The sequence below is a fragment of the Squalius cephalus genome (genome assembly GCF_949319135.1).
Source record: "Squalius cephalus genome assembly, chromosome: 7".
NCBI classification, from domain to species: domain Eukaryota; kingdom Metazoa; phylum Chordata; class Actinopteri; order Cypriniformes; family Leuciscidae; genus Squalius; species Squalius cephalus.
Genome location: NC_137128.1, coordinates 1,287,231 through 1,313,999, shown reverse-complemented (window position 1 = coordinate 1,313,999; position 26,769 = coordinate 1,287,231). Strand labels below are relative to the sequence as shown.

At 41.5% G+C, this 26,769-nt stretch overlaps 1 protein-coding gene across 4 annotated transcripts in view; it reads left to right on the top strand.

Moving 5' to 3' along the window:
- The window catches only part of LOC307161746 (cadherin-2), a 124,451-nt gene extending 97,682 nt beyond the window's left edge, over positions 1-26,769 (top strand). For all 4 annotated transcript variants that reach the window (XM_079876679.1, XM_079876680.1, XM_079876681.1 and 1 more), the window contains 4 exons: positions 3,776-4,009; positions 4,175-4,314; positions 14,383-14,529; positions 25,805-26,769. In XM_079876679.1, coding sequence (XP_079732805.1) covers positions 3,776-4,009; positions 4,175-4,314; positions 14,383-14,529; positions 25,805-26,011 — 728 coding nt within the window. In that variant the 3' untranslated portion in view covers positions 26,012-26,769. The remainder of the gene's footprint in view (positions 1-3,775; positions 4,010-4,174; positions 4,315-14,382; positions 14,530-25,804) is intronic.

The window sequence follows — 26,769 nt, the reverse complement described above, 5'->3', positions numbered from 1 at the left end:
TACCACTTATTAATAATTGCAGTCAACAGCACATTCCAGGGCCCAGTTTATGGTCGGGCCCCTCTCTCTCTTGGATCTTGGTGGACTAACACAAACAAACTGTCCAACGCCATCAGATAGAGATGCTAGGACAACAGCCAGACAAGAAGAAGAACTCTAGTACCAAGCCTGGGAAGGACAGGACTTCTGATTGGTCCACATGCAGTTTCTGCCCTTCACCCATCTAGAGACTAAATCTGATAAAAACCTTATGTAAACAACACACATTCATTTCATACGTTTTCAGATAAATAAGTATTCTCAGTGCCAGCTGTTTGTAATGCAACATCTTACACAATTCCAGCTGTTAAAGTACAAATGAATGAATGCATAACAGTTCAATCTTTTTGGACTCTATTTGTTTAGAATATTGCCAAAGCTATTCTGGTGGTGGTTTGGAAAGTGAGAAATGCATTGGTATAATGAAATAACACACAGGTGTGATGATTAGATGAGTGTGTGCAAGTGTGAGCCAGAAGGTTTTTTGGAAAATTTAGTGCAAGGTGACTTGTATGGTGACTGAGGATTGTGACAGTCCCCCCCCCCCCCACGGCGTGACCTCACGGCTTAAAGAGGTGAGAGCGGAGGCTTAGGAGGAGGGCGTGGAGATGGCGACAGAAGATGGCAAAGGGATGGTGATGGCAGGCAGTGGAGGAATGGTGAGAGATGGACAAGACCCCGGCAGCGATGATGGTATCCGTCTGAAGGAACAGACCCAGAGCCCAGTGACGTCAGCCCACAGTGGAGTCAAGGGAGAGAGGAGCCAATGTGGCGTGTCGGCTAACATCAACAAGGCGACGACCGATGGAGGCGGAGCTGGTGGATCCCAGGGCTCAGACGGAGAGCCGATGGAGAAGAGCATCATCGCTGGCACAGGGGGCCTAGGCAATGCCGCGGCTATTATTGTCTGAGGAGGAGCCAGACTGCCCGAGGACTGAGGCGATGCTGGTGTGATGGAGGACCTGGGCGTACCCGAAGGGAAGGAGGAGCTGCTGCAGCCGAAGGAGTGGAGGAACGGAGCGTTGCGGAAGAAGATTAAACACACCTGTTTCTAATCTGTTCGTAAATCAGAGACTATTTAAGCACTGCAGTGCAACTGTCCAAGGGGAGGCTGGTGGGACGAAGGAACCCGGTGGAGTCAAAAGGCCAAGTGTGTCTGGTGGAGCCAACAGATCGACGGGCTGAGACAATCTGAGGCCGGAGGCGGAGCCACTGGATCTATCCGCTCAGGCGCTGATGGTGGTTGTAGGATCTGAGGCTCGACGTGAGTGCTTGGCATTGCAGGATATGGCAAAAGGCTGACAACTTCCAGCAGAGGCTGGGCTGGAGAACTGGGGATGGAGGCAGATGAAGGCTAGACAGGGTTGAAGGTAACACAACATTGTTTGTTCTGTCTAAAAACAGCAATGAAGGCTCAGAAGAAAGATAAAAAGTTCAAACAGTGCATGGTGCTGTCTTGGAACAGCAATGAAGAATTCGAAATGGGGTGGGAGACGATACCTCCGCACTGAAGTCAATCAGCCAGTCCTCAGTCTCAAATTCCACCAGTGTGCCCTCGGTCACTGATGTCGTGGGTTCACACCCCTGGTCAGACTCACCGGGGGCTCCTCTTCTGGGGCCAGGGTCAGCTCTGGCCACTTCTCATTGGGCTCTGGCTGACGCGGCTGAGGACACTCGCGCATTTCCTCTGTGGTGGAACAGACTGTGGGTCTGGCTGTATTCTGGACCGAGGATATACACTCTCCAGACACCAGATGATAGCCTCCCTCCAGTTCAGCCCAAAGGTGTCTGTACAGGGTGATGGCAATTCTCTCCGATCCAGAACAGTGACTTCAGGGTCTCGTCGTCAAAGGGGCTGGTGACAGTTAGAATGTTAGGGTTACTAATGATAGTAAGAATAAATAACTCATCAGAAATTAAATCCTCCACTGGATGAAGTCGCTCCTCAAAATGAAACCGAAACCACAGTCGCGCTCTTCTTCTGAGGTAAATTCTTCCAGGATTATTCCTTACCGCGTCGCAAAATTATATAAAGTAAATTAATCTAATAAAACTTGATATGCTTTATCGAGTTGATGTCGGCGTTGACTTTGCATTGGATCACCTCAGATCATTACTATTATGAAAAGCACACGTAGTGTTCACATTAATGATTTCACACGAGAACGACTGGCATCTCTCTCTTTTCATACCAATTAAATAAAAAGAGAATATCTGTTTTCATTTAGACCATTTAAAAGCAGACACATAAATGTTTCTATAGATATATTGCTCATGTCTTTGTTGTCACGGTAGGTAGCTGATAACAAAAGAGCATGATGAAGGAGATATTCAAAATAGTCTTTAAATGAAAATACCACCAAGGAAACACACAGGAGATAACTTGAAGAACCGAATAGCGCACTCAAACACTGACGAGACAGGACAATTATCTGAACAAAATAGGGAGTACTTATACTAGAACTAAATGAGGGAGCTAATGAGTTAATTAACAAGGGCCTTTATTTTACAAAAGCACAATGTTTTGTTTTGATTGTAAGTAGACACGTATAAATAGACCATTTACACTTTCGAATGAAGTATTGCTTTTAGCTGTATGTGTCATGAAGGTAAGAGGATCAGACAGCAAATGCGGAGAAATAATATCACTTTAATTGAAATAGAGCTTGCCAGAGAGTTCAATAAACAAAGGAGCAGGCTGGCGTTTCCCAAGGGAGAGTAGAGGCAAGCGGCGATTCTCCGGCTCAGTTGAGTTTTCTTAATATAAATCAGCTCCCGACACGACAGGACTAAGACATGACAGAGACACGAGGATTAGTAGGCGTTTAGTACACATGAGAGAATGCAATACTCAGGCAAAGACAGGTAGAGAGAGGGGGAAAAGAAGTAGGAACGCTAATCAGAGGAAAAGAGGATTCAGGTGAAGAGGGGAGTGAGCTATGGCTAATAGTAAAAGAGAGACAGCTGAGAGGGAATAAGGATTAAATGAGAAGGTGTGTGCGTAAATGAGGAAATAGCGGTAATGTGTGTGAGAGTGTGTGTGTGTGTGTGTGTGTGTGTGTGTAAGAAACAGGATCATGACAATATGACCATAAATTGAGTAGTTTAAGATGATTTCACTGCTATGTGAAAAAAAAAAAAATCCAACAGAACGTGCCGGCATAAAAAGTTGTATGCACTTGTGAAAAGAATGCTGTAAAGAAGATGCTATGAGGATGAAGAAAGAACTTCTATGAATTTCTACTACCAAATAAAAATTTGGTTTGACCACCCTTAGCCTTTAAAACTACTTTTGTCTTATCTTCAGTTGTGGAGTTTTTGAGTAAGCTTTGCGGGTAGATTTCTCTAAATGTCTTGGAGATGTTTCCCCAGTTCTTATGGATTTAGTCCATCTCAGTTTTTGCGGTCTCATGTAAGTCAGTGATGGGGATATTATGGGGATATCTGTGGGAACTGCACAAAAATAATACCAGATTATTACAATTAATGGCAAAAAGGAATGTTTGGAAATGTAAACTGATATTTCCTACTGGCACAATAAAGCAAAAGATATACATTTTGCTCCTCAATGAAAATGCCACACAGTAAATACTGTCCAGTGTAGACACTTTTATTAATTTCTTATTTTATTACTGACTCAAGAACACAAATAACTCACCTGCAGTTAAATATATTTGAATCATTTAAAGTATTGTGCAAAATTACTGCTTAAATACTCTTTAAATCCATTTCCTAGGTGATTATGCACAACTCGCTCTTAAAATGGACTTTTTGGAGAATGGAATCTACAAGATTCCCATTATAATCACAGACTCTGGTGAGATACCGTTGTCCAACACCTCGTATCTGCAAGTGAAGGTCTGTCAGTGTGATCTTAATGGAGACTGCACAGACCAGGAGCGCATCGTGACCGCAGGGATCAGCACAGGAGTGATTATCACCCTCCTGCTCTGCATCATCACCCTCCTCAGTGAGTCACAATGATCATTTGCAGGGTAAATGTGTCAAATAATTGTCTTAAATATAATGTCACAAAGCAAAATACCTTTCTTGAGCTTCCCCCTTTCAGTGTCGATGCTGCAAAGAAAAACAAATGTTGTGTTCCATTTGCATGAATAACTTTCTCTCTGTGTAGTCCTTGTGTTGTTGTTCGTTGTGTGGATGAAAAGGAGAGATAAAGAACGACTGGCCAAGCAGCTGCTGATTGACCCAGAGGAGGACATCAGAGACAACATCCTGAAATATGATGAAGAGGGAGGAGGCGAGGAAGACCAGGTACTGTCCACTAACTCTAACTGGTTCATTTTAAACTAAAAAGATTTTTAGCATTTTTAGATTTGAATAAAAAACTTTTAGCTCCTTTTTCTTGGTACTACAGTAATGAAAAACATCAGAGGGGTGACCCTTCAAAATTATGAGGGTGGAATACTTTAAATGTCATCAGCCTCTCTCCACAATATGACTTAAGAAGATACCTTTATATTGTATATAATTTGAGAACATAACAAAATCATTTGTGTAACCATATAGTGATTGGTACTGAGGACGTAGTGATTTGTGATCACGTCACCTAAGGTCTACTTATGAGTGTATCGGATGATTCCTCCCTCCTTTTACCTCAGGCACCAAATTTCACCTTAACAGTTTGAACATCATGAAATTGTGTGGAGTGGTGACGGCACAGAGTCACATTCCAGTAGTTGCTTCCCCACTGGGCTGGGGTGTGCTGAGCATCTGTTTGAAGCCTAGAGGGTCCTTATCGCATGGACTGTGCCGCTGGGTCAGATGGGGCATCCTGCTCAAATTTGCCCATTGGCCTCTGTTCATCATGGCCTCCTAATCATCACCATAAAAACTCATTGGCTCATGGTCTGCTCTCCACCAGTAAGCTGGTGTGTGGTGGGCGTTCTGGCGCAATATGGCTGCCGTCGCATCATCCAGGTGGATGCTGCACATTGGTGGTGGTTGAGGAGATACCCCCTTCTATGTAAAGCGCTTTGAGTACCTAGAAAAGCGCTATATAAATGTAATGAATTTTTAGTGTTATTTTGAGTTTTTTAGAATTATTATTGAGATTGCAGTCCTACTGGTGAAGGATGCAATCGAGCCGGTCCCTCCAGCGGAAATGAAGACCGGCTTTTACAGCCCGTACTTCATTGTACCCAATAAAAGCGGTGGGTTATGACCTATCTTGGACCTGCGTTTCCTGAACCGGTCCCTTCACAGGCTGCCATTCAAAATGCTTATGCAGAAACGCATTTTCAAAGTGCATCCGTCCCCAAGGTTGGTTTGCAGCGATTGACCTGAAGGACGTGTCCTTTCATGTCTCGATTTTCCCACGACACAGACCATTTCTTTGCTTTGCGTTTGAGGGACGGACATATCAGTACAAAGTATTACCCTTCGGGCTGGCCCTGTCACCCCATGTCTTCACGAAAGTCGCGGAGACGGCCATTGCTCCCATGTGCGAGCGTGGTGTTCGTGTCAACTACCTCGACGAATGGCTTATCCTGGCCCAGTTGAGAGAGCAGTTGTACGAACACAGGGACATGGTGCTCAGTCACCTCAGCCACCTAGGGCTTTGGGTCAACTGTGAAAAGAGCAAACTCACCCACGGGCAGATGATCTTGGACTCGATCAACATGACAGAGGCCCGTGTCCAGAGGCCTCACAGTAAGGCCGCTCAGATTGCTTCATATGAGGCCGCTCCAACACTGGCTCCATTATCGAGTCCCGAGATGGGCGTGGCAGAGTGGCTTGTGCCGGGTCCAAGTGACCCCGCATTGTCGCCAAACTCTCAGCTTGTGGTCGGACCCTTTGTTCCTGCGGGCAGGTGTTCCCCTAGATCAAGTGTCCAGGCATTCTGTGGTCTCCACGGATGCCTCTGCCACGGGCTGGGGGGCCACGTACAATGGGCATGCAGCTTCAGAACTGTGGACGGGGCCATTGCGTACATCAACCGCCAGGGTGGTCTATGTTTCAACTCGCCCACCACCATGTCACAACTTGCCCACCATCTCCTCCTTGGAGTAAGAAGCATCTGAGGTTGCTTCGTGCCGTTTACATTCCGGGCCTGCTCAACTGTGCAGCTGACGAGCTCTCACGGCAGCAAGTGCTACAGGGAGAATGGCGACTCCACCCCCAGCTGGTCCGGCTGATTTGGAGGCGCTTCGGGACCTCACAGATAGATCTGTTTGCCGCCCCGGACACGTAGCACTGCCAGCTGTTTTACTCCTTGACCGAGAACCTGCTCTCTCAGAGATGGGGCACCCTATGGCACCCGCGTCCGGACGTCTGGAAACTCAATGTCTGGTCCCTGGATGGGACGCGGAGGTTCTAGGTGACCTACCCCAAGCGGTAGTTGACACCATCACTTCTGCTAGAACCCCCTCTGCGAGGCGCCTCTATGCGTTGAAGTGGAACCTGTTCGTCGAGCGGTGTTCTTCTCAGGAGAACCCCCGAACTTGCTTGATCAGAGCCGTGCTTTTCTTCCTGCAAGAGGGCTTGGAGCGAAGGCTGTCTCCCTCCACCCTTAAAGTGTATGTTGCCGCTATCGCCACACATCACGATGCAGTTGAAAGTAAGTCATTAGGAAAGCACGACCTGATTGTCAGGTACCTGAGGGGGGCGAGGAGACTAAATCCGCCTCGCCCACTCTCTATACCCTCTTGGGATTTGTCTCTGGTTCTTTCGGCACTTCAGAGACCACCCTTTGAGCCTTTGCAATCAGCTGAGTTAAAAATTATGTCCTGTAAGACAATACTCCCGGTTGCATTGGCCTCTATCAAGAGGGTATGGCATTTTCGGTCGACGAATCGTGCCTAGAATTTGGCCCGGCTAACTCTCACGTGATCCTGAGACCCCGGCGCGGTTACGTGCCCAAGGTTACTACCACTCCCTTTCGGGAACAGGTAGTGAACCTGCAAGCGCTGCCTTTGGAGGAGGCAGACCCAGCCCTGGCTTTTCTCTATCCCGTTCACACTCTGTGTCTGTATGTGGACAGAACGCAAAGCTTCAGGACCTCAGATCAGCTCTTCATCTGTTACGGAGGCCAGCAGAACGGGAAGGCTGTCTCCAAGCAGAGGATGGCCTACTGGATAGTGGATACCAAAATAAAATTCTGTATCAAAAATTATAAGGAAACACCAGTACTTTGTTTAGGCTTGGTTTGTAGGGAATTCCAAACCTGCGCACATATATTCAAACGCACATAACTATAGAACCAATTCTTAATGCGCATGTGAACGCCATCAGCGTTTCTCACAGGTTTGCGTTTAAAGTCTGTGTAGAGAGAATGGTGTCGTCTTAGTGGCCCCTAATTTAATAACAAATGATCGTTGCGACGGAAGCGAATCAATCAAAACTAACTTTAGCTGGAAAATAACTTTATTAAAGAAACGCTATAATTCCAAAACAATCTCTGTTACCTTAAATTATATGTTTATCTCTGTAAAGCTGCTTTGAAACAATCTACATTGTTAAAAGCGCGGTAACACTTTACGGTAAGGGTACATGAATTATCATGAATTCATGTATAAATTCATGCATGAAATATGCATTCATTCATGCATTAATATCTCATGAATCATCAGGAACTAACACGAGTTCAACGTTTTTCATTCATGACTTCATGGATGAACAACACCTTAATTAAAACATTAACTAAGATGAGTACATCATCATGAATTATGATTTATTACGCATGATCATGATGTTTTCTTTGTTCATACAAAAAATTGGTCTTTACCACCCATTGTGGATAAAGCTATGGTTATGGTACATAAATCATGAATTCATGCATTAGAAAAAAGTATTATTTCATGCATGCAAGACTACTCTTCGAATTATTAAAGGAATGTACAAAAATCCACATTATCTAATGCATGCATACAGGCTAGAACAGTATATCAATTAATGTGAGAACTTTTTTTCTGAATTATGATCTGAGTTATCCAGCATGTTCATGTCTTCTTCATAGCCTGCAGGTAAATGGACAGACCCCCAAATTGGCCAATCACAGCACATAACATACGAATTCTGTTGGCATTCAAATACAGTAGTCATCATTAACTAAGCATTGTTTATCTATGACTTCATCATGTGTGTGGCCCCTCAACTAAAGTGGTGACTTGGTGCTTTGAAACACTGATGAACAATGTGGCATAACTGTGAAATGACATGAATATGAACATGAAAGTTCAAGCCTTTGCAAAAAATGTACTGTAGACACAAATGGACTTTGATCTTAACTGTACTGCTTTATTCTTAAACGGTAAACCAGTTAAAAACCATAAAGCTGTTTTAAAAAAATGTTTCACAAACAGCTTGATCTCTTTTTGGGTAAAGAGTAATGTATAAAGCTACTGATGCGTCTCCTCCATATCATGAAATTGTAAAACAGCTTTATGGTTTTGTAAAGAGTTTTCAGATATACAGACACTTAAAATAAAGTTCATGGTGTAGCCTATGTAGGCTACTGAATTCCTTCTCAGCTCTTTCCAGCTGTTAATTTAACTGGTTTATACCGTTTGGTTTCAGAATAAAGCAGTAAAGTTACATAACATTATTACAATTTTACAGCTAAAAACGTACGTGAAAGTATTTAGCCTACGAATATTTCATATCATAAAGATATCTGTATAATTTCCCTTTTACCATTTAATAGATTATAAATGTATGATCCCTTAACCCTAACTCCACACCTAAACATACCCATTTTATAGATAATATTAAAAGGATAAAACGTAATGGACAGATATGTGTAGGGAAATGGCAGCTTTATTAACAATGTAGCATTAAAAGATAGTTTGAGCCACTTATCCTACCCCTACCCCTAACCATTTCTTAAAACTACGTACCTACAATTATAAATTAAAACAGCAGACAGACAATCACAATCATTTATTTATTGAGAAAATGTTAAAACCGGTACCAAAAGTCGTTCACATGACGATGTGTCGCAGTCCTCTCTGGCAGTAACGTTATATAATGGTTATGTATGAGGTAACGTTACAGAGCAGAATTTAAGTTATTAATCCATGAAAATGTTAATCCGGTTTCGCGCGCGCGCTTCTCCATTTCAAATGTAGTAAACAACTTAAACACGGCATGTCGCAATCTGTTACGAAGCATGCGAGAGCCAATGAGCGTTTGATATCACTGCCGTAAAACATGTCGTAACGCTTCGGGCGCAATTTTTGAATTTGAATTCACCACGAGCGCGGGATTTGACGTTGACAGTCTCTGCTGAGAAATGGAGATGAAGATCACTGGATAAAGGGCTGCATTTGGATCTATTTCTTTCAAACAACGTATGGATTCTAAAGATTTGGATCACATTAAGCTAATAAAATTGATTTCTTTTGTGAATTTATGTTGTGTTTTAGATTATGTGTCAAAACATTAATGCCACGATTTTAATATGCATAAGTTAAATAGGAATACGCCCAAATTTGTACGTCGTTGTTTGTAAGTTGTTTATAAGTCCACTGTCCACTGTCAGTATTATACATTTCTGTGTGTATAAAACATAAATAAATGTACGTATGGTAGAACTACACTTTACGTAAAAATACACGTATTCTCATGAGATCACGTTGCAAGTTAAGTTCAAAGTCCTTTTCTGTCCACAGTACATTGTTTGCAAAGGCTTGAACTTTCATGTTCATGTCATTTCACAGTTATTCCACATTGTTCATCAGTGTTTCAAAGCACCAAGTCACCACTTTAGTTGAGGGGCCACAAACATGATGAAGTCATAGATAAACAATGCTTAGTTAATGATGACTACTGTATTTGAATGCCAACAGAATTCGTATGTTATGTGCTGTGATTGGCCAATTTGGGGGTCTGTCCATTTACCTGCAGGCTATGAAGAAGACATGAACATGCTGGATAACTAAGATCATAATGAAAACACATTGTTCATCAGTGTTTCAAAGCACCAAGTCACCACTTTAGTTGAGGGGCCACAAACATGATGAAGTCATAGATAAACAATGCTTAGTTAATGATGACTACTGTATTTGAACGCCAACAGAATTCGTATGTTATGTGCTGTGATTGGCCAATTTTGGGGTCTGTCCATTTACCTGCAGGCTATGAAGAAGACATGAACATGCTGGATAACTCAGATCATAATTCAGAAAAAAAGTTATCACATTAATTGATATACTGTTCTAGCCTGTATGCATGCATTAGATAATGTGGATTTTTGTACATTCCTTTAATAATTCGAAGAGTAGTCTTGCATGCATGAAATAATACTTTTTTCTAATGCATGAATTCATGATTTATGTACCATAACCATAGCTTTATCCACAATGGGTGGTAAAGACCAATTCTTTGTATGAACAAAGAAAACATCATGATCATGCGTAATAAATCATAATTCATGATGATGTACTCATCTTAGTTAATGTTTTAATTAAGGTGTTGTTCATCCATGAAGTCATGAATGAAAAACGTTGAACTCGTGTTAGTTCCTGATGATTCATGAGATATTAATGCATGAATGAATGCATATTTCATGCATGAATTTATACATGAATTCATGATAATTCATGTACCCTTACCGTAAAGTGTTATCAAAAGCGCTATATAAATGAAGATGACTTGACTTGACTTGACTTGGCTTACAAAGCCCAAGGCGTGCTCAGCCCGCTCAGGTTGAGAGCCCACTCCACTAGGAATGTCGCTTCTTCCTGGGCACTGGCACACGGTGCCTTGCTGATAGACATCTGTAAAGCTGCGGGCTGGGCGACACCTAACACGGTTGAGCCGGGTTCTTCCTGTGTGCTTGCTTCAACCAGCCGGTAACACGAAGTTCCCGCTCTAGTGTCGGCTTGCTGTGCCACTCCCCTCCACGGAGCGGATACATGCGCTTTTTTGCTCCAGTCGAGTTCCCCATTCTGGCGAACCCTGTGAGTTCCACCACACCCCTCCGGCAGTCGGACGTTATGGAGGACCCGACGCCAGGCCTAGTGCTCGTATGCTTGTTAACTTGTGCTAGGCTGGGCTTCATATGTGGTGATCCCTGCGGCGATCCCATATGCGTATTCTTCCACGACCAGCTCCCTGTGGTGAGCCTGTGTCTTTCCCTTGGCAGAGTCTGCTCTGCCGTCACTGTCTGGTGTTACCTCCCCTTTCTTAGGCTGGAGCCACCCCAGTGACATTCCATATGTCGCACTGCCCCTCCGGCCAGTCCATATTGTATTCTCCACATGTTACCTCCCTTCAGGCAGGATGTGGCTCCGCAGTGTCCCTCTCCCCTGGAAAGGCACGCTTTCCCAGTGTTATCCAAGAATTCCAATGTGTGGGGTATAACGGAACAGCAGTTCAAACTCTGAGAGTCTTGCGTAGGGCGCTGGATGTGGCAGCAACCGTGGCGTTTTCCATAGTTTACATCGAACGTGAGCGACTGATAGGGAACGTCCCGGTTACTAATGTAACCCTCGTTCCCTGAAGTAGGGAACGGGAGACGTTCTTTATCTTCATCTATGTGGATTACCTGAGTTTGTTTTCATTAAAGAACCCTTTTGTTTATTGAAAGCTTGTTTTCAACTTTCCTTCATCATCATCATCTGGACCTAACCATGACACCAATGCAGTGTTGACAGAACTGGGCTAATATGGTCATATTTCTGCGTTTAGATCCAGAAAATGAAACTGTTCGCTTCTCTGTCAAACTTTAGTTTGATTTAGTTAGATTTAGTGTGAAAACTTCCCCAGCTATAGAAGATACTTTCAAAGTCTTTAAGGCTTCCGGTAAGATGCTGTCCCTAAAACAAAAGTGAACTGACCTAGTGTCACAATCCCTGTATGTGTCTTGTCGGACTTTTATGTTAAAGTGTATTCTTAGTTCCCCATTGTTTCTGTGTTAACTTCCTGTGCTTGGTTCCTGTTTTGTCTTGTGCCTTGTTTGTCACCATAGTTACCATCATTAGTTCTCATGACATCAATCACCAACACCTGTCCCTTGTTCCTTGTTAGCCTGACTATTTAAACCTTTGTGCTTCAGTAGTTGTTTCTCGGTCGTTGCTTCTGTATGTGTTCTCAAGTCGTTGTTCTCCAGTCATTGTTCTCCAGTCGTTGTTCTCCAGCCTTCTCTTTGTGGATTTTACCCTTGTTCCTGTATTATTTTGCGTTTATGCTTGTCTATTAAAACTTGTGCTTGCATCTGGATTCTCTCTCTGCCTCGTCCCTGCTTACATGTGACACCTAGGATCTTTTATATAGTTTAACCCTCTGGGGTCGACAAACGCGCCGGTGCGTTTTGCTGGATTTTCTTCACATAGTAGCACAATAAACTTAAATTTCTCCATCATTTATGGTCATACAGAAAAAAGAAATATGAAAAAAGAATCTGTGATATTTCTACTTTTGTATGTGTCCACTTACAATCGAATCAAAACATTGTGCTTTTGTAAAATAAAGAAAATAAACAGGGTGTGCGTTCTGCCTCTCCGTCGCGGTGAACTTTTTTTTCTTGAGCACGTCTATAAACTGAAACAAAACTCAGCGAATACTTGTCGCACATTTATGAGCCATATACCTTCATAAACATGTAAGTGTGTACTTTTAAATCATCGGATTCAAACTGAAACCAAATATTCTCTGTTTAAGTAATTTGTATAAAACCAACAAGATGTCCAGCTTCTCACGCGCTTAGATTCACATGCAAATCTCCACATGGAACGCGAACGCGCTCATTACCTCAAAAACAAAGCACCAACAAACTTCACAAGTCTCTGCTTTTCGTCAAGTTTGAAAGACGTGCCGTGAGCTTACATTTGATTTACCTCAGAAGAAGAAGAACGCGATTTGAAGACAAGATGTAAGGTAAGAAATTCTTAATTATTAGTTCATGTTATTGTTGCATAAACTTCACATTGCAGTTGAACTGTTGCTAGATATATGGTGAATATTATAATATTTAGACCCGTGTTTACTGTTACTGTGTTTGTGGATATCTGCTCAAACGTAGATATGTATAATATGGTAACCATAATGTTTCATATTTTGGAGCGAGCTCTGGTTTTGAATGTATCGCGATCGCGTTTGAAATGATCGCGTTTGAAAAGCAAAACGCACCAAACAAAGGTGCCTATGCCTACAAGGCACAACAAACCTGGTGTTCATTATATTATATATTGTTGGAAACATTTGTGTGTGTGTGTATTCTGTGAATTTTAAAAAGCAATTTTAACCAGAAAAATCTAAAATTTATTCCCAATAAATTTTAGAACTATATTCCCTATAGTTTCTCTTGATATCAGTATGTTCACTTTTTTTTTTCTTTCAGGGCCCAGATGCCACTCCTGCCGACTTCAACATTCACATGAGTCTCTGTACATGAACATGGTAAAGTGAAAATCAAACACCTTGGAAATGAAAGGTATGTACAATGTTTTTAGGAATGGCACAAAGGTCTCTGTCTTTGGATGATTGTTTTCAATAGTGTGCTTTTTTGTCATGTGTTGTGTATATTTGGATTATGTTGTGTTGTAAATAAATCCAAACAATCAAAAAACCATTCTTTTTTAAATCTCCTTATTCTTTGTGCAAGGTTGCTCAGAATGACAGGGCGTGATAGCTCCCCATAGGGCCGTTAGGGGAGGGTCTTTGTCTTTCTCAGGTGTGAAAAGCTTACATATTATTGAGGTGATCACGCCCCTTCGCATAGAGCTTTCTTACACAAAACACGTCTTAGAAATTTGAAATCAATAATATTGTCTTATCTGAATGAGCAGTCAGGGTGATTTTCACATAGTTTTGGAGCAAATATTCTAGGCTACGTGATACAATTTTCAAAAGTCTTGTGAAGAAATAATCAGTATGGGTTTCATGGCCTTATTTCAGTGAGAATTTTTTTTTGGTATTTTCACAAACCACGCATAAATGTCATTATCTCAAAACTACAAACTTTTACATACATGCTGCGGACATATTATTGTAGCAGAGTTTGTGCTGAATACAGTGTAATTAGACTTTAGCCATGAAAATGTCACAAGTAACAGAAATAAGCACAAATGTCAGAGCATGTCAGAACACCTCCTGGGCCCAGAAAACAGCTCAGACCCCAGAGGGTTAACATGACACAGATTTGAAAAAATAATACTAACTCCATTTGCAAGAAAAGAAGTGGTCTATGCATCAATATTGTTTCATCTTCACCATACACAAAAGTAAACAAACGTCTTCTGCTAATGCTACGCTCCTATTGTCGACACCACCACCAAGTGCTTTGGCTATGTGCTTGCAAAACGACACAGACACACCAACACAGTTCTATGAATGCTAACAATGGTCTTAATGCTTTTGCACTTTTGTGTTTGCAAACAGGATTATGACCTGAGCCAGCTGCAGCAGCCAGATACAGAGACTCATGGCATCCGCAGGTTGGATGAGAGACCTCTGCATCCCGAGCCCCATTACCCTATCAGATCCACCGTACCTCATCCTGGAGATATTGGAGATTTCATCAGTGAGGTGAAGTAGCTCTATACAAGCATCAAACAAACAAAATACTATTAAAATAGTTGTTTAAAAAGAGAAGAAAACACGGTAACACTTTACAATACGGGTGCACTAATGTGCATTAATTCATGCTTAACTAATGCACAGATAATCATGTGTTATTGTACGACTCATAAAGAACTAAACCATCAAATAATGATTACTGCATCAGCAACTAATAAAGATTCAATATGGTTAATATATTAGGTAATATATGAATTGTTATTAATTAAATGTGTCATAATGTATTAATTTCTTAATAACACATTTTATTAAGTAAAAGTGTAAATTAATGCGTTAATTACCACAATTGGTCAAAGCAATGAACTTCAACTTCCAGTTGTCTGCTTTAATTAATCATTAACTAATGATTTGCAAATGTATTATTATGTTAGGACTATGAGGCACGTGCATGTTTGCACATGCAGTGAATGTAATGTCGGTGAATGTGTGTGAAGGATGGGTGAGTTGGGCTGCACACAAATATCAGCACACCAGAATCTGAACTCCTGACCGCTGTCACACTGTGTTTACACTGGACGAGACCAGCTCTACACTGGACATGACTGACCGACCATTGCAAGTCCATTTGTCCTTCGTAACAGAACTAGCACAAGAGCTCTGAGTACGTCAGAGATAGAGTGTGGCATCGGTTTACTGTCGGGGTTTTGTCGTGTAGTGTCGCGCCGCATCCAGTGTAGTATCACTGACTATAATGGACACTCTATTGTCTTTGTCCAGTCTAGACACAGTGTTATGAAATAGCAGAGCTCGACCGCATGTTCTCAGTGTACCTCGACCTCAAGCTTAACCTGACATAGTCCTGTGCCATGAACAACAAAGGTACTGGAAGCGGCAGTTCATCGGACTCAGTGAAATCTTGGTTGTAGATGGTTGGAAATTGAAATCCATGGCTTAGTGTGGATATCAAAACCAAAATGGCATATTACTTAACAATTAGTTAATAGTTATGTGCCTCAACAAGTCATAACATAATGATACATTTGCATTAGCTAATGATTAATTAAAGCGGACAACTGGAAGTTGAAGTACATGATTTCAACCCATTGTGGTAATTTACTAGCCTGGCAAGCCAGACCTACATCAAGATATTAGGTCTGGCAAATCTCCATAGACACGGCTCAATCCGAGGGGCGGATAAACGGCTGTCTTTCAAATTCCCTCTGCACGCAATAGGACAGCGCTTCAACCAACCAGAGCATTTTCCCACAGCGGAGCTAACGTTAGTTGGTAGATTCAACTTTTGAATCTGGCCGGCAAAACTACGAACACATCTTCCTTTTTTAAGAATGACTTAAGTGCCGTTCTTTGCTCTTTTCTCAAAGAAAAACGTAACTCCAAGTCCTCCAGAGTCGCGGCCAAAGCCGATTCGAAAGACTGTTCTCCAGCAGCAGCTCTTCTTTGTTAAGCCCGCCCCGCCTACTCTATACACGATGTGATTGGCCTGACCCAATTTAGGATTTTACAGCTCGAAAGTCAACGGAGAGTTGCTAGACTGCCCTGGCTGCAAAATACATTTACGCATTTATTTAGTTAATAAAATGTTATACATTATGGGCCCTATTTTAACGATCTGAAATGCAAGTGTCAAAGCGCAAAGCGCAAGTAACTTTGTGGGCGGGTCTCGGCGCTGTTGCTATTTTCCCGGCGGGATAAATGACTCTTGCGCCCGACGCAAATCTAAAATGTGTTGGTCTGAAGTCGCTTCATTATTCATAGGTGTGGTTTGGGCGTAATGTGAAATAAACCAATCAGAGCGTCATCTCACATTCCCTTTAAGAGCAGGCGCGCTTGTTCCATGGCGGATCGCTATTATAACGGCGGATTTGCCAGGAGCGGTTCACAGCCGAGGAGACCGACGTTCTCGTCAGGGCCGTAACACACAGAGAAGTGACATTGGGGATGGAGAAACACACCCAGATTAGCTTCGGTTAAACAGGTATATAATAAAGTGGGTAAATGTGTAAGCTAGATGTATGCTTTTATAATAAATTGTCTATCTATCTATCTATCTATCTATCTATCTATCTATCGTTTGTAATAATATGATTTGCAAAAATGAAAACCGCTGCTTCTGTGTAGATTAGAAAATCAAAGTGTAGCCTATGCGCGTTGTGCACGCTATACATTATGGTCAAGCATGCGCCCTTAAAATAGCATAATGAACAATGCGCAACGCGCCACTGACTTTAGACTAGGTTTTTTCTGGCCAGTGGCGCAATTGTTTTATGGAACAGTAAAATAGCACCAGGGATTGTTTGCGCCGGAACACGCCTCCTTTTTTGCGCTGAACCACCCAGGGAGCGCAAGTTCATTCCCTAGTTTAGCGACGTGCTTCTGTGGAGGGAAAAGCGCGCTTTGCGCGGGTGCAAAATAGGAATGATACATGCGTCGGTGTACAAAGTCAATTGCGCTGGGTGCAAGATAGGGCCCTATGACACATTTAATTAATAACAATTCATATATTACTTAATCTATTAATCATTTAGAATCTTTATTAGTTGCTGATGCAGCAATCATCAATTAATGGTTTAGTTCTTCATGAGTCATACACTAACACATGATTATCTGTGCATTAGTTAAGCATGAATTAATGCACATTAGTGCACCCGTATTGTAAAGTGTTACCACAGTTGTAAACACAGTTGAAAACTACAGATTGTGTGGTACAGCAGGTGTGTCGTTGCTAGTACTGTCATACTGTGATAAACTCAGGACCGTTTCTGACTTCAGGTGCCCTAGGTAAGATCGTTTATCCTCAAGGGGGATGGGGGCTGTGGTGGGCAGTGAGGGGGTTTGGGTGTAACGCTCATTGGCACCCACTTTCACTGGTGCAGGAAACAACCCTGTGCCAGCTTATGTGTAAAACAAGGACTTAATGGTGGAGGGTGTATTTCACAGAAGAGTGTGAGTGTTTGAGATAATATTTGTATGACTGAGTCAGGTGTGGATATTACAGTCATGAGTTCTGCCACAACTAAAAACCTGTCATAACTCTGCAAGTGTTTGATCAAAGGACAACATTTTATATGTATCTACTTTAGGGAAAATACAATACATTTTTACCAGATAATAAATTGCACCTTGAATGACTGATCATTATGAAATGTAGAGTATACATACTACATGAGATTGTGTGCCCCTTTTAGTTAGAAGCTGAAATTGTTTTTGCTAATAAGTCTGGAAACATGAGAGCTAGATTAAAAATCATTTCCTCTGAATCCTTTAGTACCCCCAAATCACTTGTTAATTTCTGTATCTATTTGTACACAAGATGTTTGTACACAATTTGAGTTTTTTTTTTTTACAACTTTTTTCTAAATCATCCTAGGCAATTTGTCTGATTTGCACAAAACTGGGGACCCACCATCTTAAGATACTCCTGACAAATAGTTTGGCATATATGGGCTGATGCATTTTTAGGTCAATTTAAGTTAATTTTATTTGTATTAGTGTTGTCACGATACCAAAATTATTGTTTCGATACCGATACCAAGTAAAGTATTGCAATTTCGATACTTTTTCGATACTTTTCCTGAAAAGGGAGAAACACTCTCAAATATCATTGCTGTGCTTTATTTTAAAACCTGGACAACATTCTAATCATATAACACACTAATAAATGAACATATGAACAGCAGATATATTAAACATTTTAACAAAATATGAAATATAAAAATATAAAAAATAAATTAGAGCAATGACATTCAAGGTAAAAAATAAAATAAATTTAGCAGCATTATCTCATTTATCATAAGAAACATAAGAGCTTTAACTTGATCCTGAACTGAATAAAAAATATGAACAGCAATTATATTAAACAATGTTTAATATTGGTATGATAAGCCTTATTGGTGATATATTTGACGTGGTAAGAGAGTTGTGGAAGGCCTATACTTCATGTTAAACAAAAAGACAACGTCGGCAGTGTTGACGGCAAAATAGGCTACAGAATAATTCGTTCTGTATTGAGAGGTGCAATATTTGAAAATCGATCATATTTTTTAAATTACATTTTATATTGTATAATTGTCAAAACTTTTAAACATCAAAATGTCATTGATTAATATGTATTTGTGTCAAAATCGTGTCAAAACATCTTTTCCTATTCTATTTTGCCTGGAAACGCTTCCAAGACGCGTGCGTGTCGCGTGAAAAATAGGCGTCGGTTCTATTTCTAGCATGTACGCATTTTCCGCGCGTCTCGAGCTGCGCCCAGACACATGTGTGTCACGCAGGCAGTTAACATGAGAGCCGAAATCAAAACGGACACGACACGCAGCCAGTGTGTGTCAGGCCTTTACAAATCTGGAACGCGGCCATTATTAGAAGCGATAGCCTACTAATAAATTAAGGAATCGTGACGTATTTAATTTCCGGTTTTCTTTTGAAGTATCGGTGCACTGTGCAACAGAGCAAGGCTTACTTCCATATGTCACTCCTCCTCGCGTCATCTTTTTCTACGAGTCGTGGACCACTTGTGCTCATAGACAGTATATAAACGATTGTGCTCGCACATGCAACCATCTCTGTAGTGTTTTGTCACATGACACTGACAGCGGCAGGTTCTTTGCTGCGTGCGTCAGGAAAAAAACACAGACGTCCATAGGGAGGCGTTTTTTTGTTTTTGTTTTTTTTAAGTATCGATACTGATCAATTTAGGTATCGTAACGTTTTTAATTTCCGAGTATCGCGATACTTTTGAAGTATCGATACATCGTGCAACACTAATTTGTATAGCACTTTGCACTATAAACATTGTTTCAAAAGCAGCTTTCTTAAAAATTATATATCTTTAAATGTGTCCTAGCATCTCAGACCATTGGTAGGGAAACACTTCAGATGGATGGCTAGTCCATCACAGCCATTATGCCTAATCGGCCTATATCTTGTTCGCGCAACGTTTAATTGAAGCAAGCTTTCTCATGGGAGCCCCTCTCACTAAGGCTGCATTTACATTTACAAGTGCAGAAAAAAGAAGAAAGATCGAATATTCCCGTCAATGACTGTTTTAATGTCATTGAAAAACCAACGGTGGCAAATGACGTCAACTCAGATGGACACCAACCACAATCACATGACTTTTTCAATGGCTCTTGACGAAGGCTCAACCCAGTGGTGTCATGTTGAAGTGTTATGTCTTTTGAGCATTTGGGGCGTAGAGAAAGTACAAGGAAAATGCAGTTCGCATTGCACAAAAAATGCATAATTCCATTGCAGATTGTGACGTTGTTACTTCCTTTTCAGGCTCAGTATGTCTACGTTGTTTCACCAAACGTATAGTGTAAATGCAGATATCAGATAAGAGTAACTTTTAAAAGAAGATGTCAGATGGTCATCAAAAAAAAGTATATATAGTCAATAAATCTGAATTGGGCATTAATGTCACCTTTTCCAGCTCCAACCGCTTAACTAGCTGCTCTGTCATCAGTTACTGAGGTTCACACAGAAAACACAGCCAGAGCACTCGATTCCTCAGATGTTTGCTATTTACCTGAAATTCTAAATTTGATCCTTAAATCCATTCGTCTTTCTTTGATCTCCAATTACTGGACAGAAACACTACAGTCCAGACACTGGTCCTAAAACACCTCAAATCAGTCTTGGCCAGATCAGGCATTCCAGCAAACCGTTACTCCATCCATTCCTTCCTTTAGACGTACACATACGTCTGTGCGCATTTCCCCCGACCGCTCTGCTATCGGCAGTTCTGGAGAGGGTCCGGCGGGATGGGGTCTGTCTTCTGTTAGTAGCCGCATTCTAGCCGGCCCAAGTTTGGTTCTCAGACCTGGTGTCCCTCCTCAATGGCTCTCCTCTAGAGAGAGGCTTGGCCCCTTAGTGGTGTAGCCCAGGTGGGAATCTGTTAGAGGTTTTAGATCTAAATAGTTTTCTACAAAGTTGTATACAAAAATGTATAAAGTTTGGTTTAAATGTACTGTGGAAAAATGTGTTTAGAGATAACCTAAGGGCCTGTTAATTTTCTTTCTTTATAATGTGATTGGGTACTTTGTGAATAATAATCAGATATGAGGAGGGGCGGGACGAGAAGCGGAAAGAGAGGCAGAGAATGCACGAGATAGAAATGATGACAGATGTGGGATGTCGGCGAAACAACTCTCTGGAAAGTGTGAATTGTGTATAAAAATGTATGCATTATAGTTCATCTCAAGGATATTAGAGTGGACTTTGAACTGAGTTACTGCTGGCTAAGCGTGACCGCGAAGTTCGAGTTTATTTAAAGTGCGTCACAGACTTGCACAGACGAACCACTGGCGGCGAGCCAGTACATTCGGAGTGAACTGTCTATGGTCGCTTTCGTTGTGAAGGAGAACGACAACGGATGTTATTTCGGAGACGTTGGTGACTGGAGTCCCGTGCAGACCTGACGGCTGTTGAGTGCGTCTCGCGATGGTGAGATAGATTCCGGTTAGGAGCCCGATGGACTGTGACCAATCGTGATTTAATAGATCCAAATCTTCAGCAAAGGTACCTATTTTGTTTTATTTTATTTGTGGCTCAATTGAGTGAAGCGGCTGTGTGTGTTTTGGTCTCTACGAACCCAAGCAGCGGAACAGGCCTGCAACAGAAACTAAGGGGTATTTAAAGTATTATTTGCCGGCTTAGGAGGGTATTCTATTTTCTTAAACTTTTCTTTGTCTCTTTGATTTTATTGATTGTTGATTCACATGTGAATTTCATTTGAAAGAGAAAAGAACACACACTTTGTATCTTGACAAAAGCTTTATTGAAAAGGATAACAGTATCAAAGATATTTTTGTTTTTTGTTTACCCAGTATTGATAGATCATTTCTTTTAATTAATTAAATTTCATTTGGAGTTAATTCTTTGTATTGTGGTGAATTACATTTAATTTTCCCTTTGGTTTGAAGTAAAATAGATAGCAGCAGAAATTAAACTAAACCCATCATACTAAAGAACTTGGGCGTCACCCTTTAAAATTCCTATTGACAGGAAGGGGGCGTTACAGTGGGTTCAGCTCATAGAATCTGGTCTTTCAATTGAGGTTGTGGAGACCATACACAATCCAGAGCTCCCTCCACAAGGAAATTGTTTGCTTTGAAGTGGAGGTTTTTCTTTCATGGTGCAGAGAATGTCAGCTGGACCCGGCCAACTGCCCTGTTGGTTCAGCGTTAGAATTTCTGCAGTATGTTTCTCTGCAGGGTTATCTCCCTCCAGCTTAAATGTGTACATGGCGGCTATAGCTGCTTACCACACTTCTTTGTGTGGTGCATCATTGGTGAGAGACCCTCTGGGTGGTCATTTTCTTGGTGGTACTCTGAGACTAAGACCTGCACTGTGCACGAGATTGCCGGCCTGTATTTGGCCATCATGTTGGAAGGCCTTACGGTGTGCTCCCTTATCAAAGAGGTTCCAGAAAAGTTCTTCACCCTAAAGACTATATTCCTTCTTGTTATCTCGTCTCTCAAAAGAATTGCTGACTTGCAGGCCCTGTCAGTCTCTCCTTCGTGCCTAGAATTTTCACCGGCAAAGTGAAAGCCTTTCTTCACCCTCGATCGGGTTATGTGTCCAAGGTCCCCACTAACATTTCAGGGCCCATAATGTTGCAGACCTTTTGTCCTCCTCCCTTTCATTCATCAGATCAGGGGAAACTTAATCTGCTCTGCCTAGTAAGCTGAGGAGGAGGAGGAGGATCCAGCGCATACAAGAGGATTTTACCCCGCTCCCTGGCTAGGGCCAATATAGCCTGTGATGCTGACGAGATTCTCAGGCCTGTTGCAGGCCAAAGACAGGATGCTGGGGCAGAATATTTTTTTGTTGTTGTTTTGTATATTATACTGTACAGTACATTAAGGAATAAAAAAATTGCAAATGTATACATCTATTGTGTTCATCATGTGAGAAGTTTTTTGAGGGGGACAACCTAGCAACAGAGCTTATTACCTGCTTTGTTTACGGTTTGTGTATCTGCAGCCTGCAGTGTCGGTTTCCCTTTTTGAATGATGAATATAGACCAATATCTCTGCAGAAATAGACAGATATCTCTTTTACACGCAGACGCAGAACGTGCATGTCATGATCCTGGTTCTTCCTATCCTTTTCCGCCCTCTCCTGGTCACTTGCTTTTTCACACTCACCTGTTTTTCGCACACTCTCAATCACTCACTCTCCTCTTCCCAGCTGTTTCATATCTTCTCCTGCTCTACTCTAAGGACATTGCACCTGTCCCCTTTTCTCTCTGATTACGTTTGCTACTTCTCCTCTCTCTTCCTCCTGCCTCTTTGTCAGATTGTTCGTTGACTACTGATGAAAGAAGTATATCGTTGCACACTCGTTCATCCCTGTCCTGTTGGGGATTCTTCAAGCTGCAAGTATTATACTGCTTATGCTCTAACCAGCTCTCTGTGTCTAGTGCTGCGCTCGACTGTACCGCTGCAGTTCCCCGCTGTGCGTCTTCTGTGTACTCTCCTGTGTGACCAGAGGCTAGCCGCCAGCTGTGCCCGAGCATCTACGCTGACCACGGTCAAAGGCTCGTACTCAAGAAGATTTCTCCATTGATGATTACTGGCCTTTTGTTTTGGCTGTTTCTGTTGTGATTATTCTCAAGAAGATTTCTGTTTATTCTCGCCTTGCTGGTGGCTGCCTCATTTACGTTCTATTAAAAGACTATTTGACTGTCATTCGCAACTGGGTCTTTTCTCACCTTACAACAGTGCATGCTAGTTGACAGTCAGCTGTAGTCCTTTCGGTGTGTTTAGGCACAGCTTTTTGCCCCGACGCAGGCGACAACACAGTCGGCTTCCATCAGCGCTGGTTCTTTGGCCTTGGTTTGGTGTGTCCCTACCTTAATCTCTGAGGGCAAAGTTTGGTTTTCTAGCAAGATTAAATGGTTTTGAGTGGAGAGCTTCATTTTTACCTAAAATTGGAAGTTTAGGGAATTGGGTGAGAAGTTATGAATTTGTATTTAGAGTTTTGAGAAAATGAGCCATAATTTCAAGAAATATGTTTAAGCAATCGAGAAAAACTGTAATAATGCTCATGCGTCTTCCCCGCTGCCGTTGCAGATCAAATTATATTAAACTACTGTAGTATGTTAGCATAGTGTGGTGTTCTTAAAATTGTATGCATTTAGGCCTTTGTGAAGCCTGTTTTTATATTCTTTGTTAACATGCATTTTGTTTTTCCTTATTTTTAAATACTATGCTTTTTAAATACTATGCCCAATTTGTTTGCACACATGAAGTAGCCCATCAGTAACCTAAATTGATTTTGATATATTTAATGTTTTGAAAGTGTATGAGTTTTGAGGTGTATTGATAGTGTATGAACAACCAAAAGTTTGGTAAGAAAATAAAATGAATGTTCTTGTAGATCACTACATATGTATCTGCATACACTAATCTTCCTGACTGGTAAGTGCTGGCTATTTGACAATTCATAATAATGTCAGACCATAATAATGTCAGAGTGTGTATATATATATATATATATATATACACACACACACACACACACACACACACACACACACACACACACACACACACACACACACACACGAGTCTTTTGTATGTTGTTGTTATATGTGACCCTGGATCACAAAATCAGTCACAAGTCGCACGGGTATATCTGTGGCTTTAGCCAACAATACATTGAATGGGTCAAAATTATTGATTTTTCTTTTATGCCAAAAATCATTAGGATATTAAGGAAAGATCATGCTCCATGGAGATATTTGGTAAATGTCCTACCGTAAATGTATAAAACATTTGTTTTTGTGAGTGAATGCAGCACAATCGCCAACATAAATGGACAACTTTAAAGGTGATTTTCTCAATGTTTCGGTTTTTTGCACCCTCGGATTCCAGATTTTCCAATAGTTATATCTCGGCCAAACCATACATCAATGGAAAGTTTATTTATTCAGCTTTCAGATGATGTATAAATCTCTATTTAAAAAAATTTACCCATGAGACTGGTTTAGTGGTCCAGGGTCACGTATGTAGGTATCTTTGCTTTATCAAAGTGATTTTGACATCAAAGCTCAGCGAGAGCGATTAGAGAACAGACAGCTCTGTATGCTTTTGAAACGCTCTCATGGTAATTTGATGTCATAAACCGACGGCCTGTGCAGCGCCGCTTCAACTGCCTAAGACCAAGTCATGAAACATGAAAGTGATAACAAAATCAACCATGACACCATCAGTACTTTTTACATGAAAAATCAAGTACTTTTGTAGATTAACTTGAGTAAAATTGAAAAGGAGTACTTAATACTTTTACTGGAGTAATATTTGAATAGAGTATCTGTACTTTTACTAGTACTTGATTTATGTACTTCATCCACCACTGACTTTAAGTATGCTTAAATGTATACTTTTATACACTAAAAAGTGGCCAAATTGAATCCCAAGTTGTATTGAAATAGTAAAATTACAAGTATAGTACTAGTACATTGATATTAGTATATACATTACCTCAAGGGGAATGTGCTTGTGGAGTACGAGGGCATGGAGGGAAGCCTGGCCTAAACTCTCCCACCGCTGAGGGTAAGTTCCTGGCCTCTGTGAACTATTATGAGGATTTGGAAGAGGTTATTCCCAGTAGTGTCCCGTCCCTGCTGGTTCCACCCAGCTCTAAGTCTACTGCATCTCTCCTCTTCCACCCAGCCTCCCTCTCCTACTTCCTAAACCAAAGCAAGCCAGTCCTCCGGCCCTCCCTCCTCTGCTTCCCTTCAGCTCCTCGGCTCCTCCTCTGTTTACTCCACTCTGGTGCATGGATCAACCTCCAGCTCTGACTTGGTAAATGGATCCCTCGGGTCTGCCTCGGAGCGCCGAGTCCGTCACTCCACCTTAGCCCGTCACCCAAACGGCTCCACCTTGGCTCATCTCTCCTTCAGACAGGTGTTCTTATGGCTCCACCTCAGTCCCACTGGATCTACCTCAGTTCTCTGGCACCCTGGCTCCACCTCGGCCGCTCGTCACCACGGGTCCGCCTTGGGCTCCAGGACCTAGAGTGTCGCCCGGTCTCTGTTTCCTCAGCTCCACTAGGGTCTTCAACTCTCCTGACCCCACCCTGGCTCCTCCCACCACCGGTTCTGCCATGGGCCTTCATCCTGGCAGTATACTGAGCTGTAATCTGCATCATCTCCTCCCTGGCTCCTCCATGGTGTTTTGGTTTAATTTGTCAAGATCACATTTGACTGTGTTGTTAAAGTTAACTGGTACTGTGTACATTGTCTTTGCAGGGTCTAAGGGCTGCTGATAAAGACCCAACTGCTCCACCGTATGACTCCCTGTTAGTGTTCGACTACGAGGGTGACGGCTCTACTGCAGGATCACTCAGCTCCATCATCTCCTCTAGCAGTGATGGAGACCAGGATTACGATTACCTCAAAGACTGGGGTCCACGCTTCACTAAACTAGCTGACATGTATGGTGGCACAGATGAGTGAAGGACAAGAAGAGAGGAACACCACAGCTTTTTTCCTCATTTCAGATGACAGCTGCAGAAATGTGTTTTAAAGGATCGATACAAGCAAACACAGCATCCCAAGGCAAAATGTTAATGATTAACTCAAGGCTTAAAGTAATAGTTATGCATAACTGTGGAACACTTTCAGAGTATGATACTCGTTACACTTGAACTTTACAGTATAGAAGCACAGGGATTTAATGTGCCTTTTTGTACATTTGTTTGGGATCTGAATGATTTATGTTCAAGGCTTTAATTATACTGACTTAAGGAGTGATTTTGAGATTTAAGAATGTGTTTATCTTTCTTTTTTGCTTACAAACTGTTTTTCAAAAGGATTATTTAACTTTCTTTTTTTTCACATATTGCAAGACAAATTGTAAGACACTATACAGTTCACAGGATACTTAGGCTATATGTTCAACACAAATTTATCAATGCACATAGTTTGAAATAAAAAAAAAGTAATAACTGAAACGTTTGTAACTTTCTTACATTAATTGTGGTTACATTACATTGCATGTACACAAGTTTGTGCTTCACAGTAAAGAAAAAGTATTTTATTAATTAAAGAGCAGAATTAATTTCTAAATGACTTCTAAATAGTTAAATTCAGCTCAACGAGAGTTCATGTCAGATTGGATTTTTCATCATTTTACATGAAAATTTGTTTTGCAACGGATGATTGTCCACAGTAATTTATTAAAGAGAATAAAGGAAACCACACGGGGAAACATC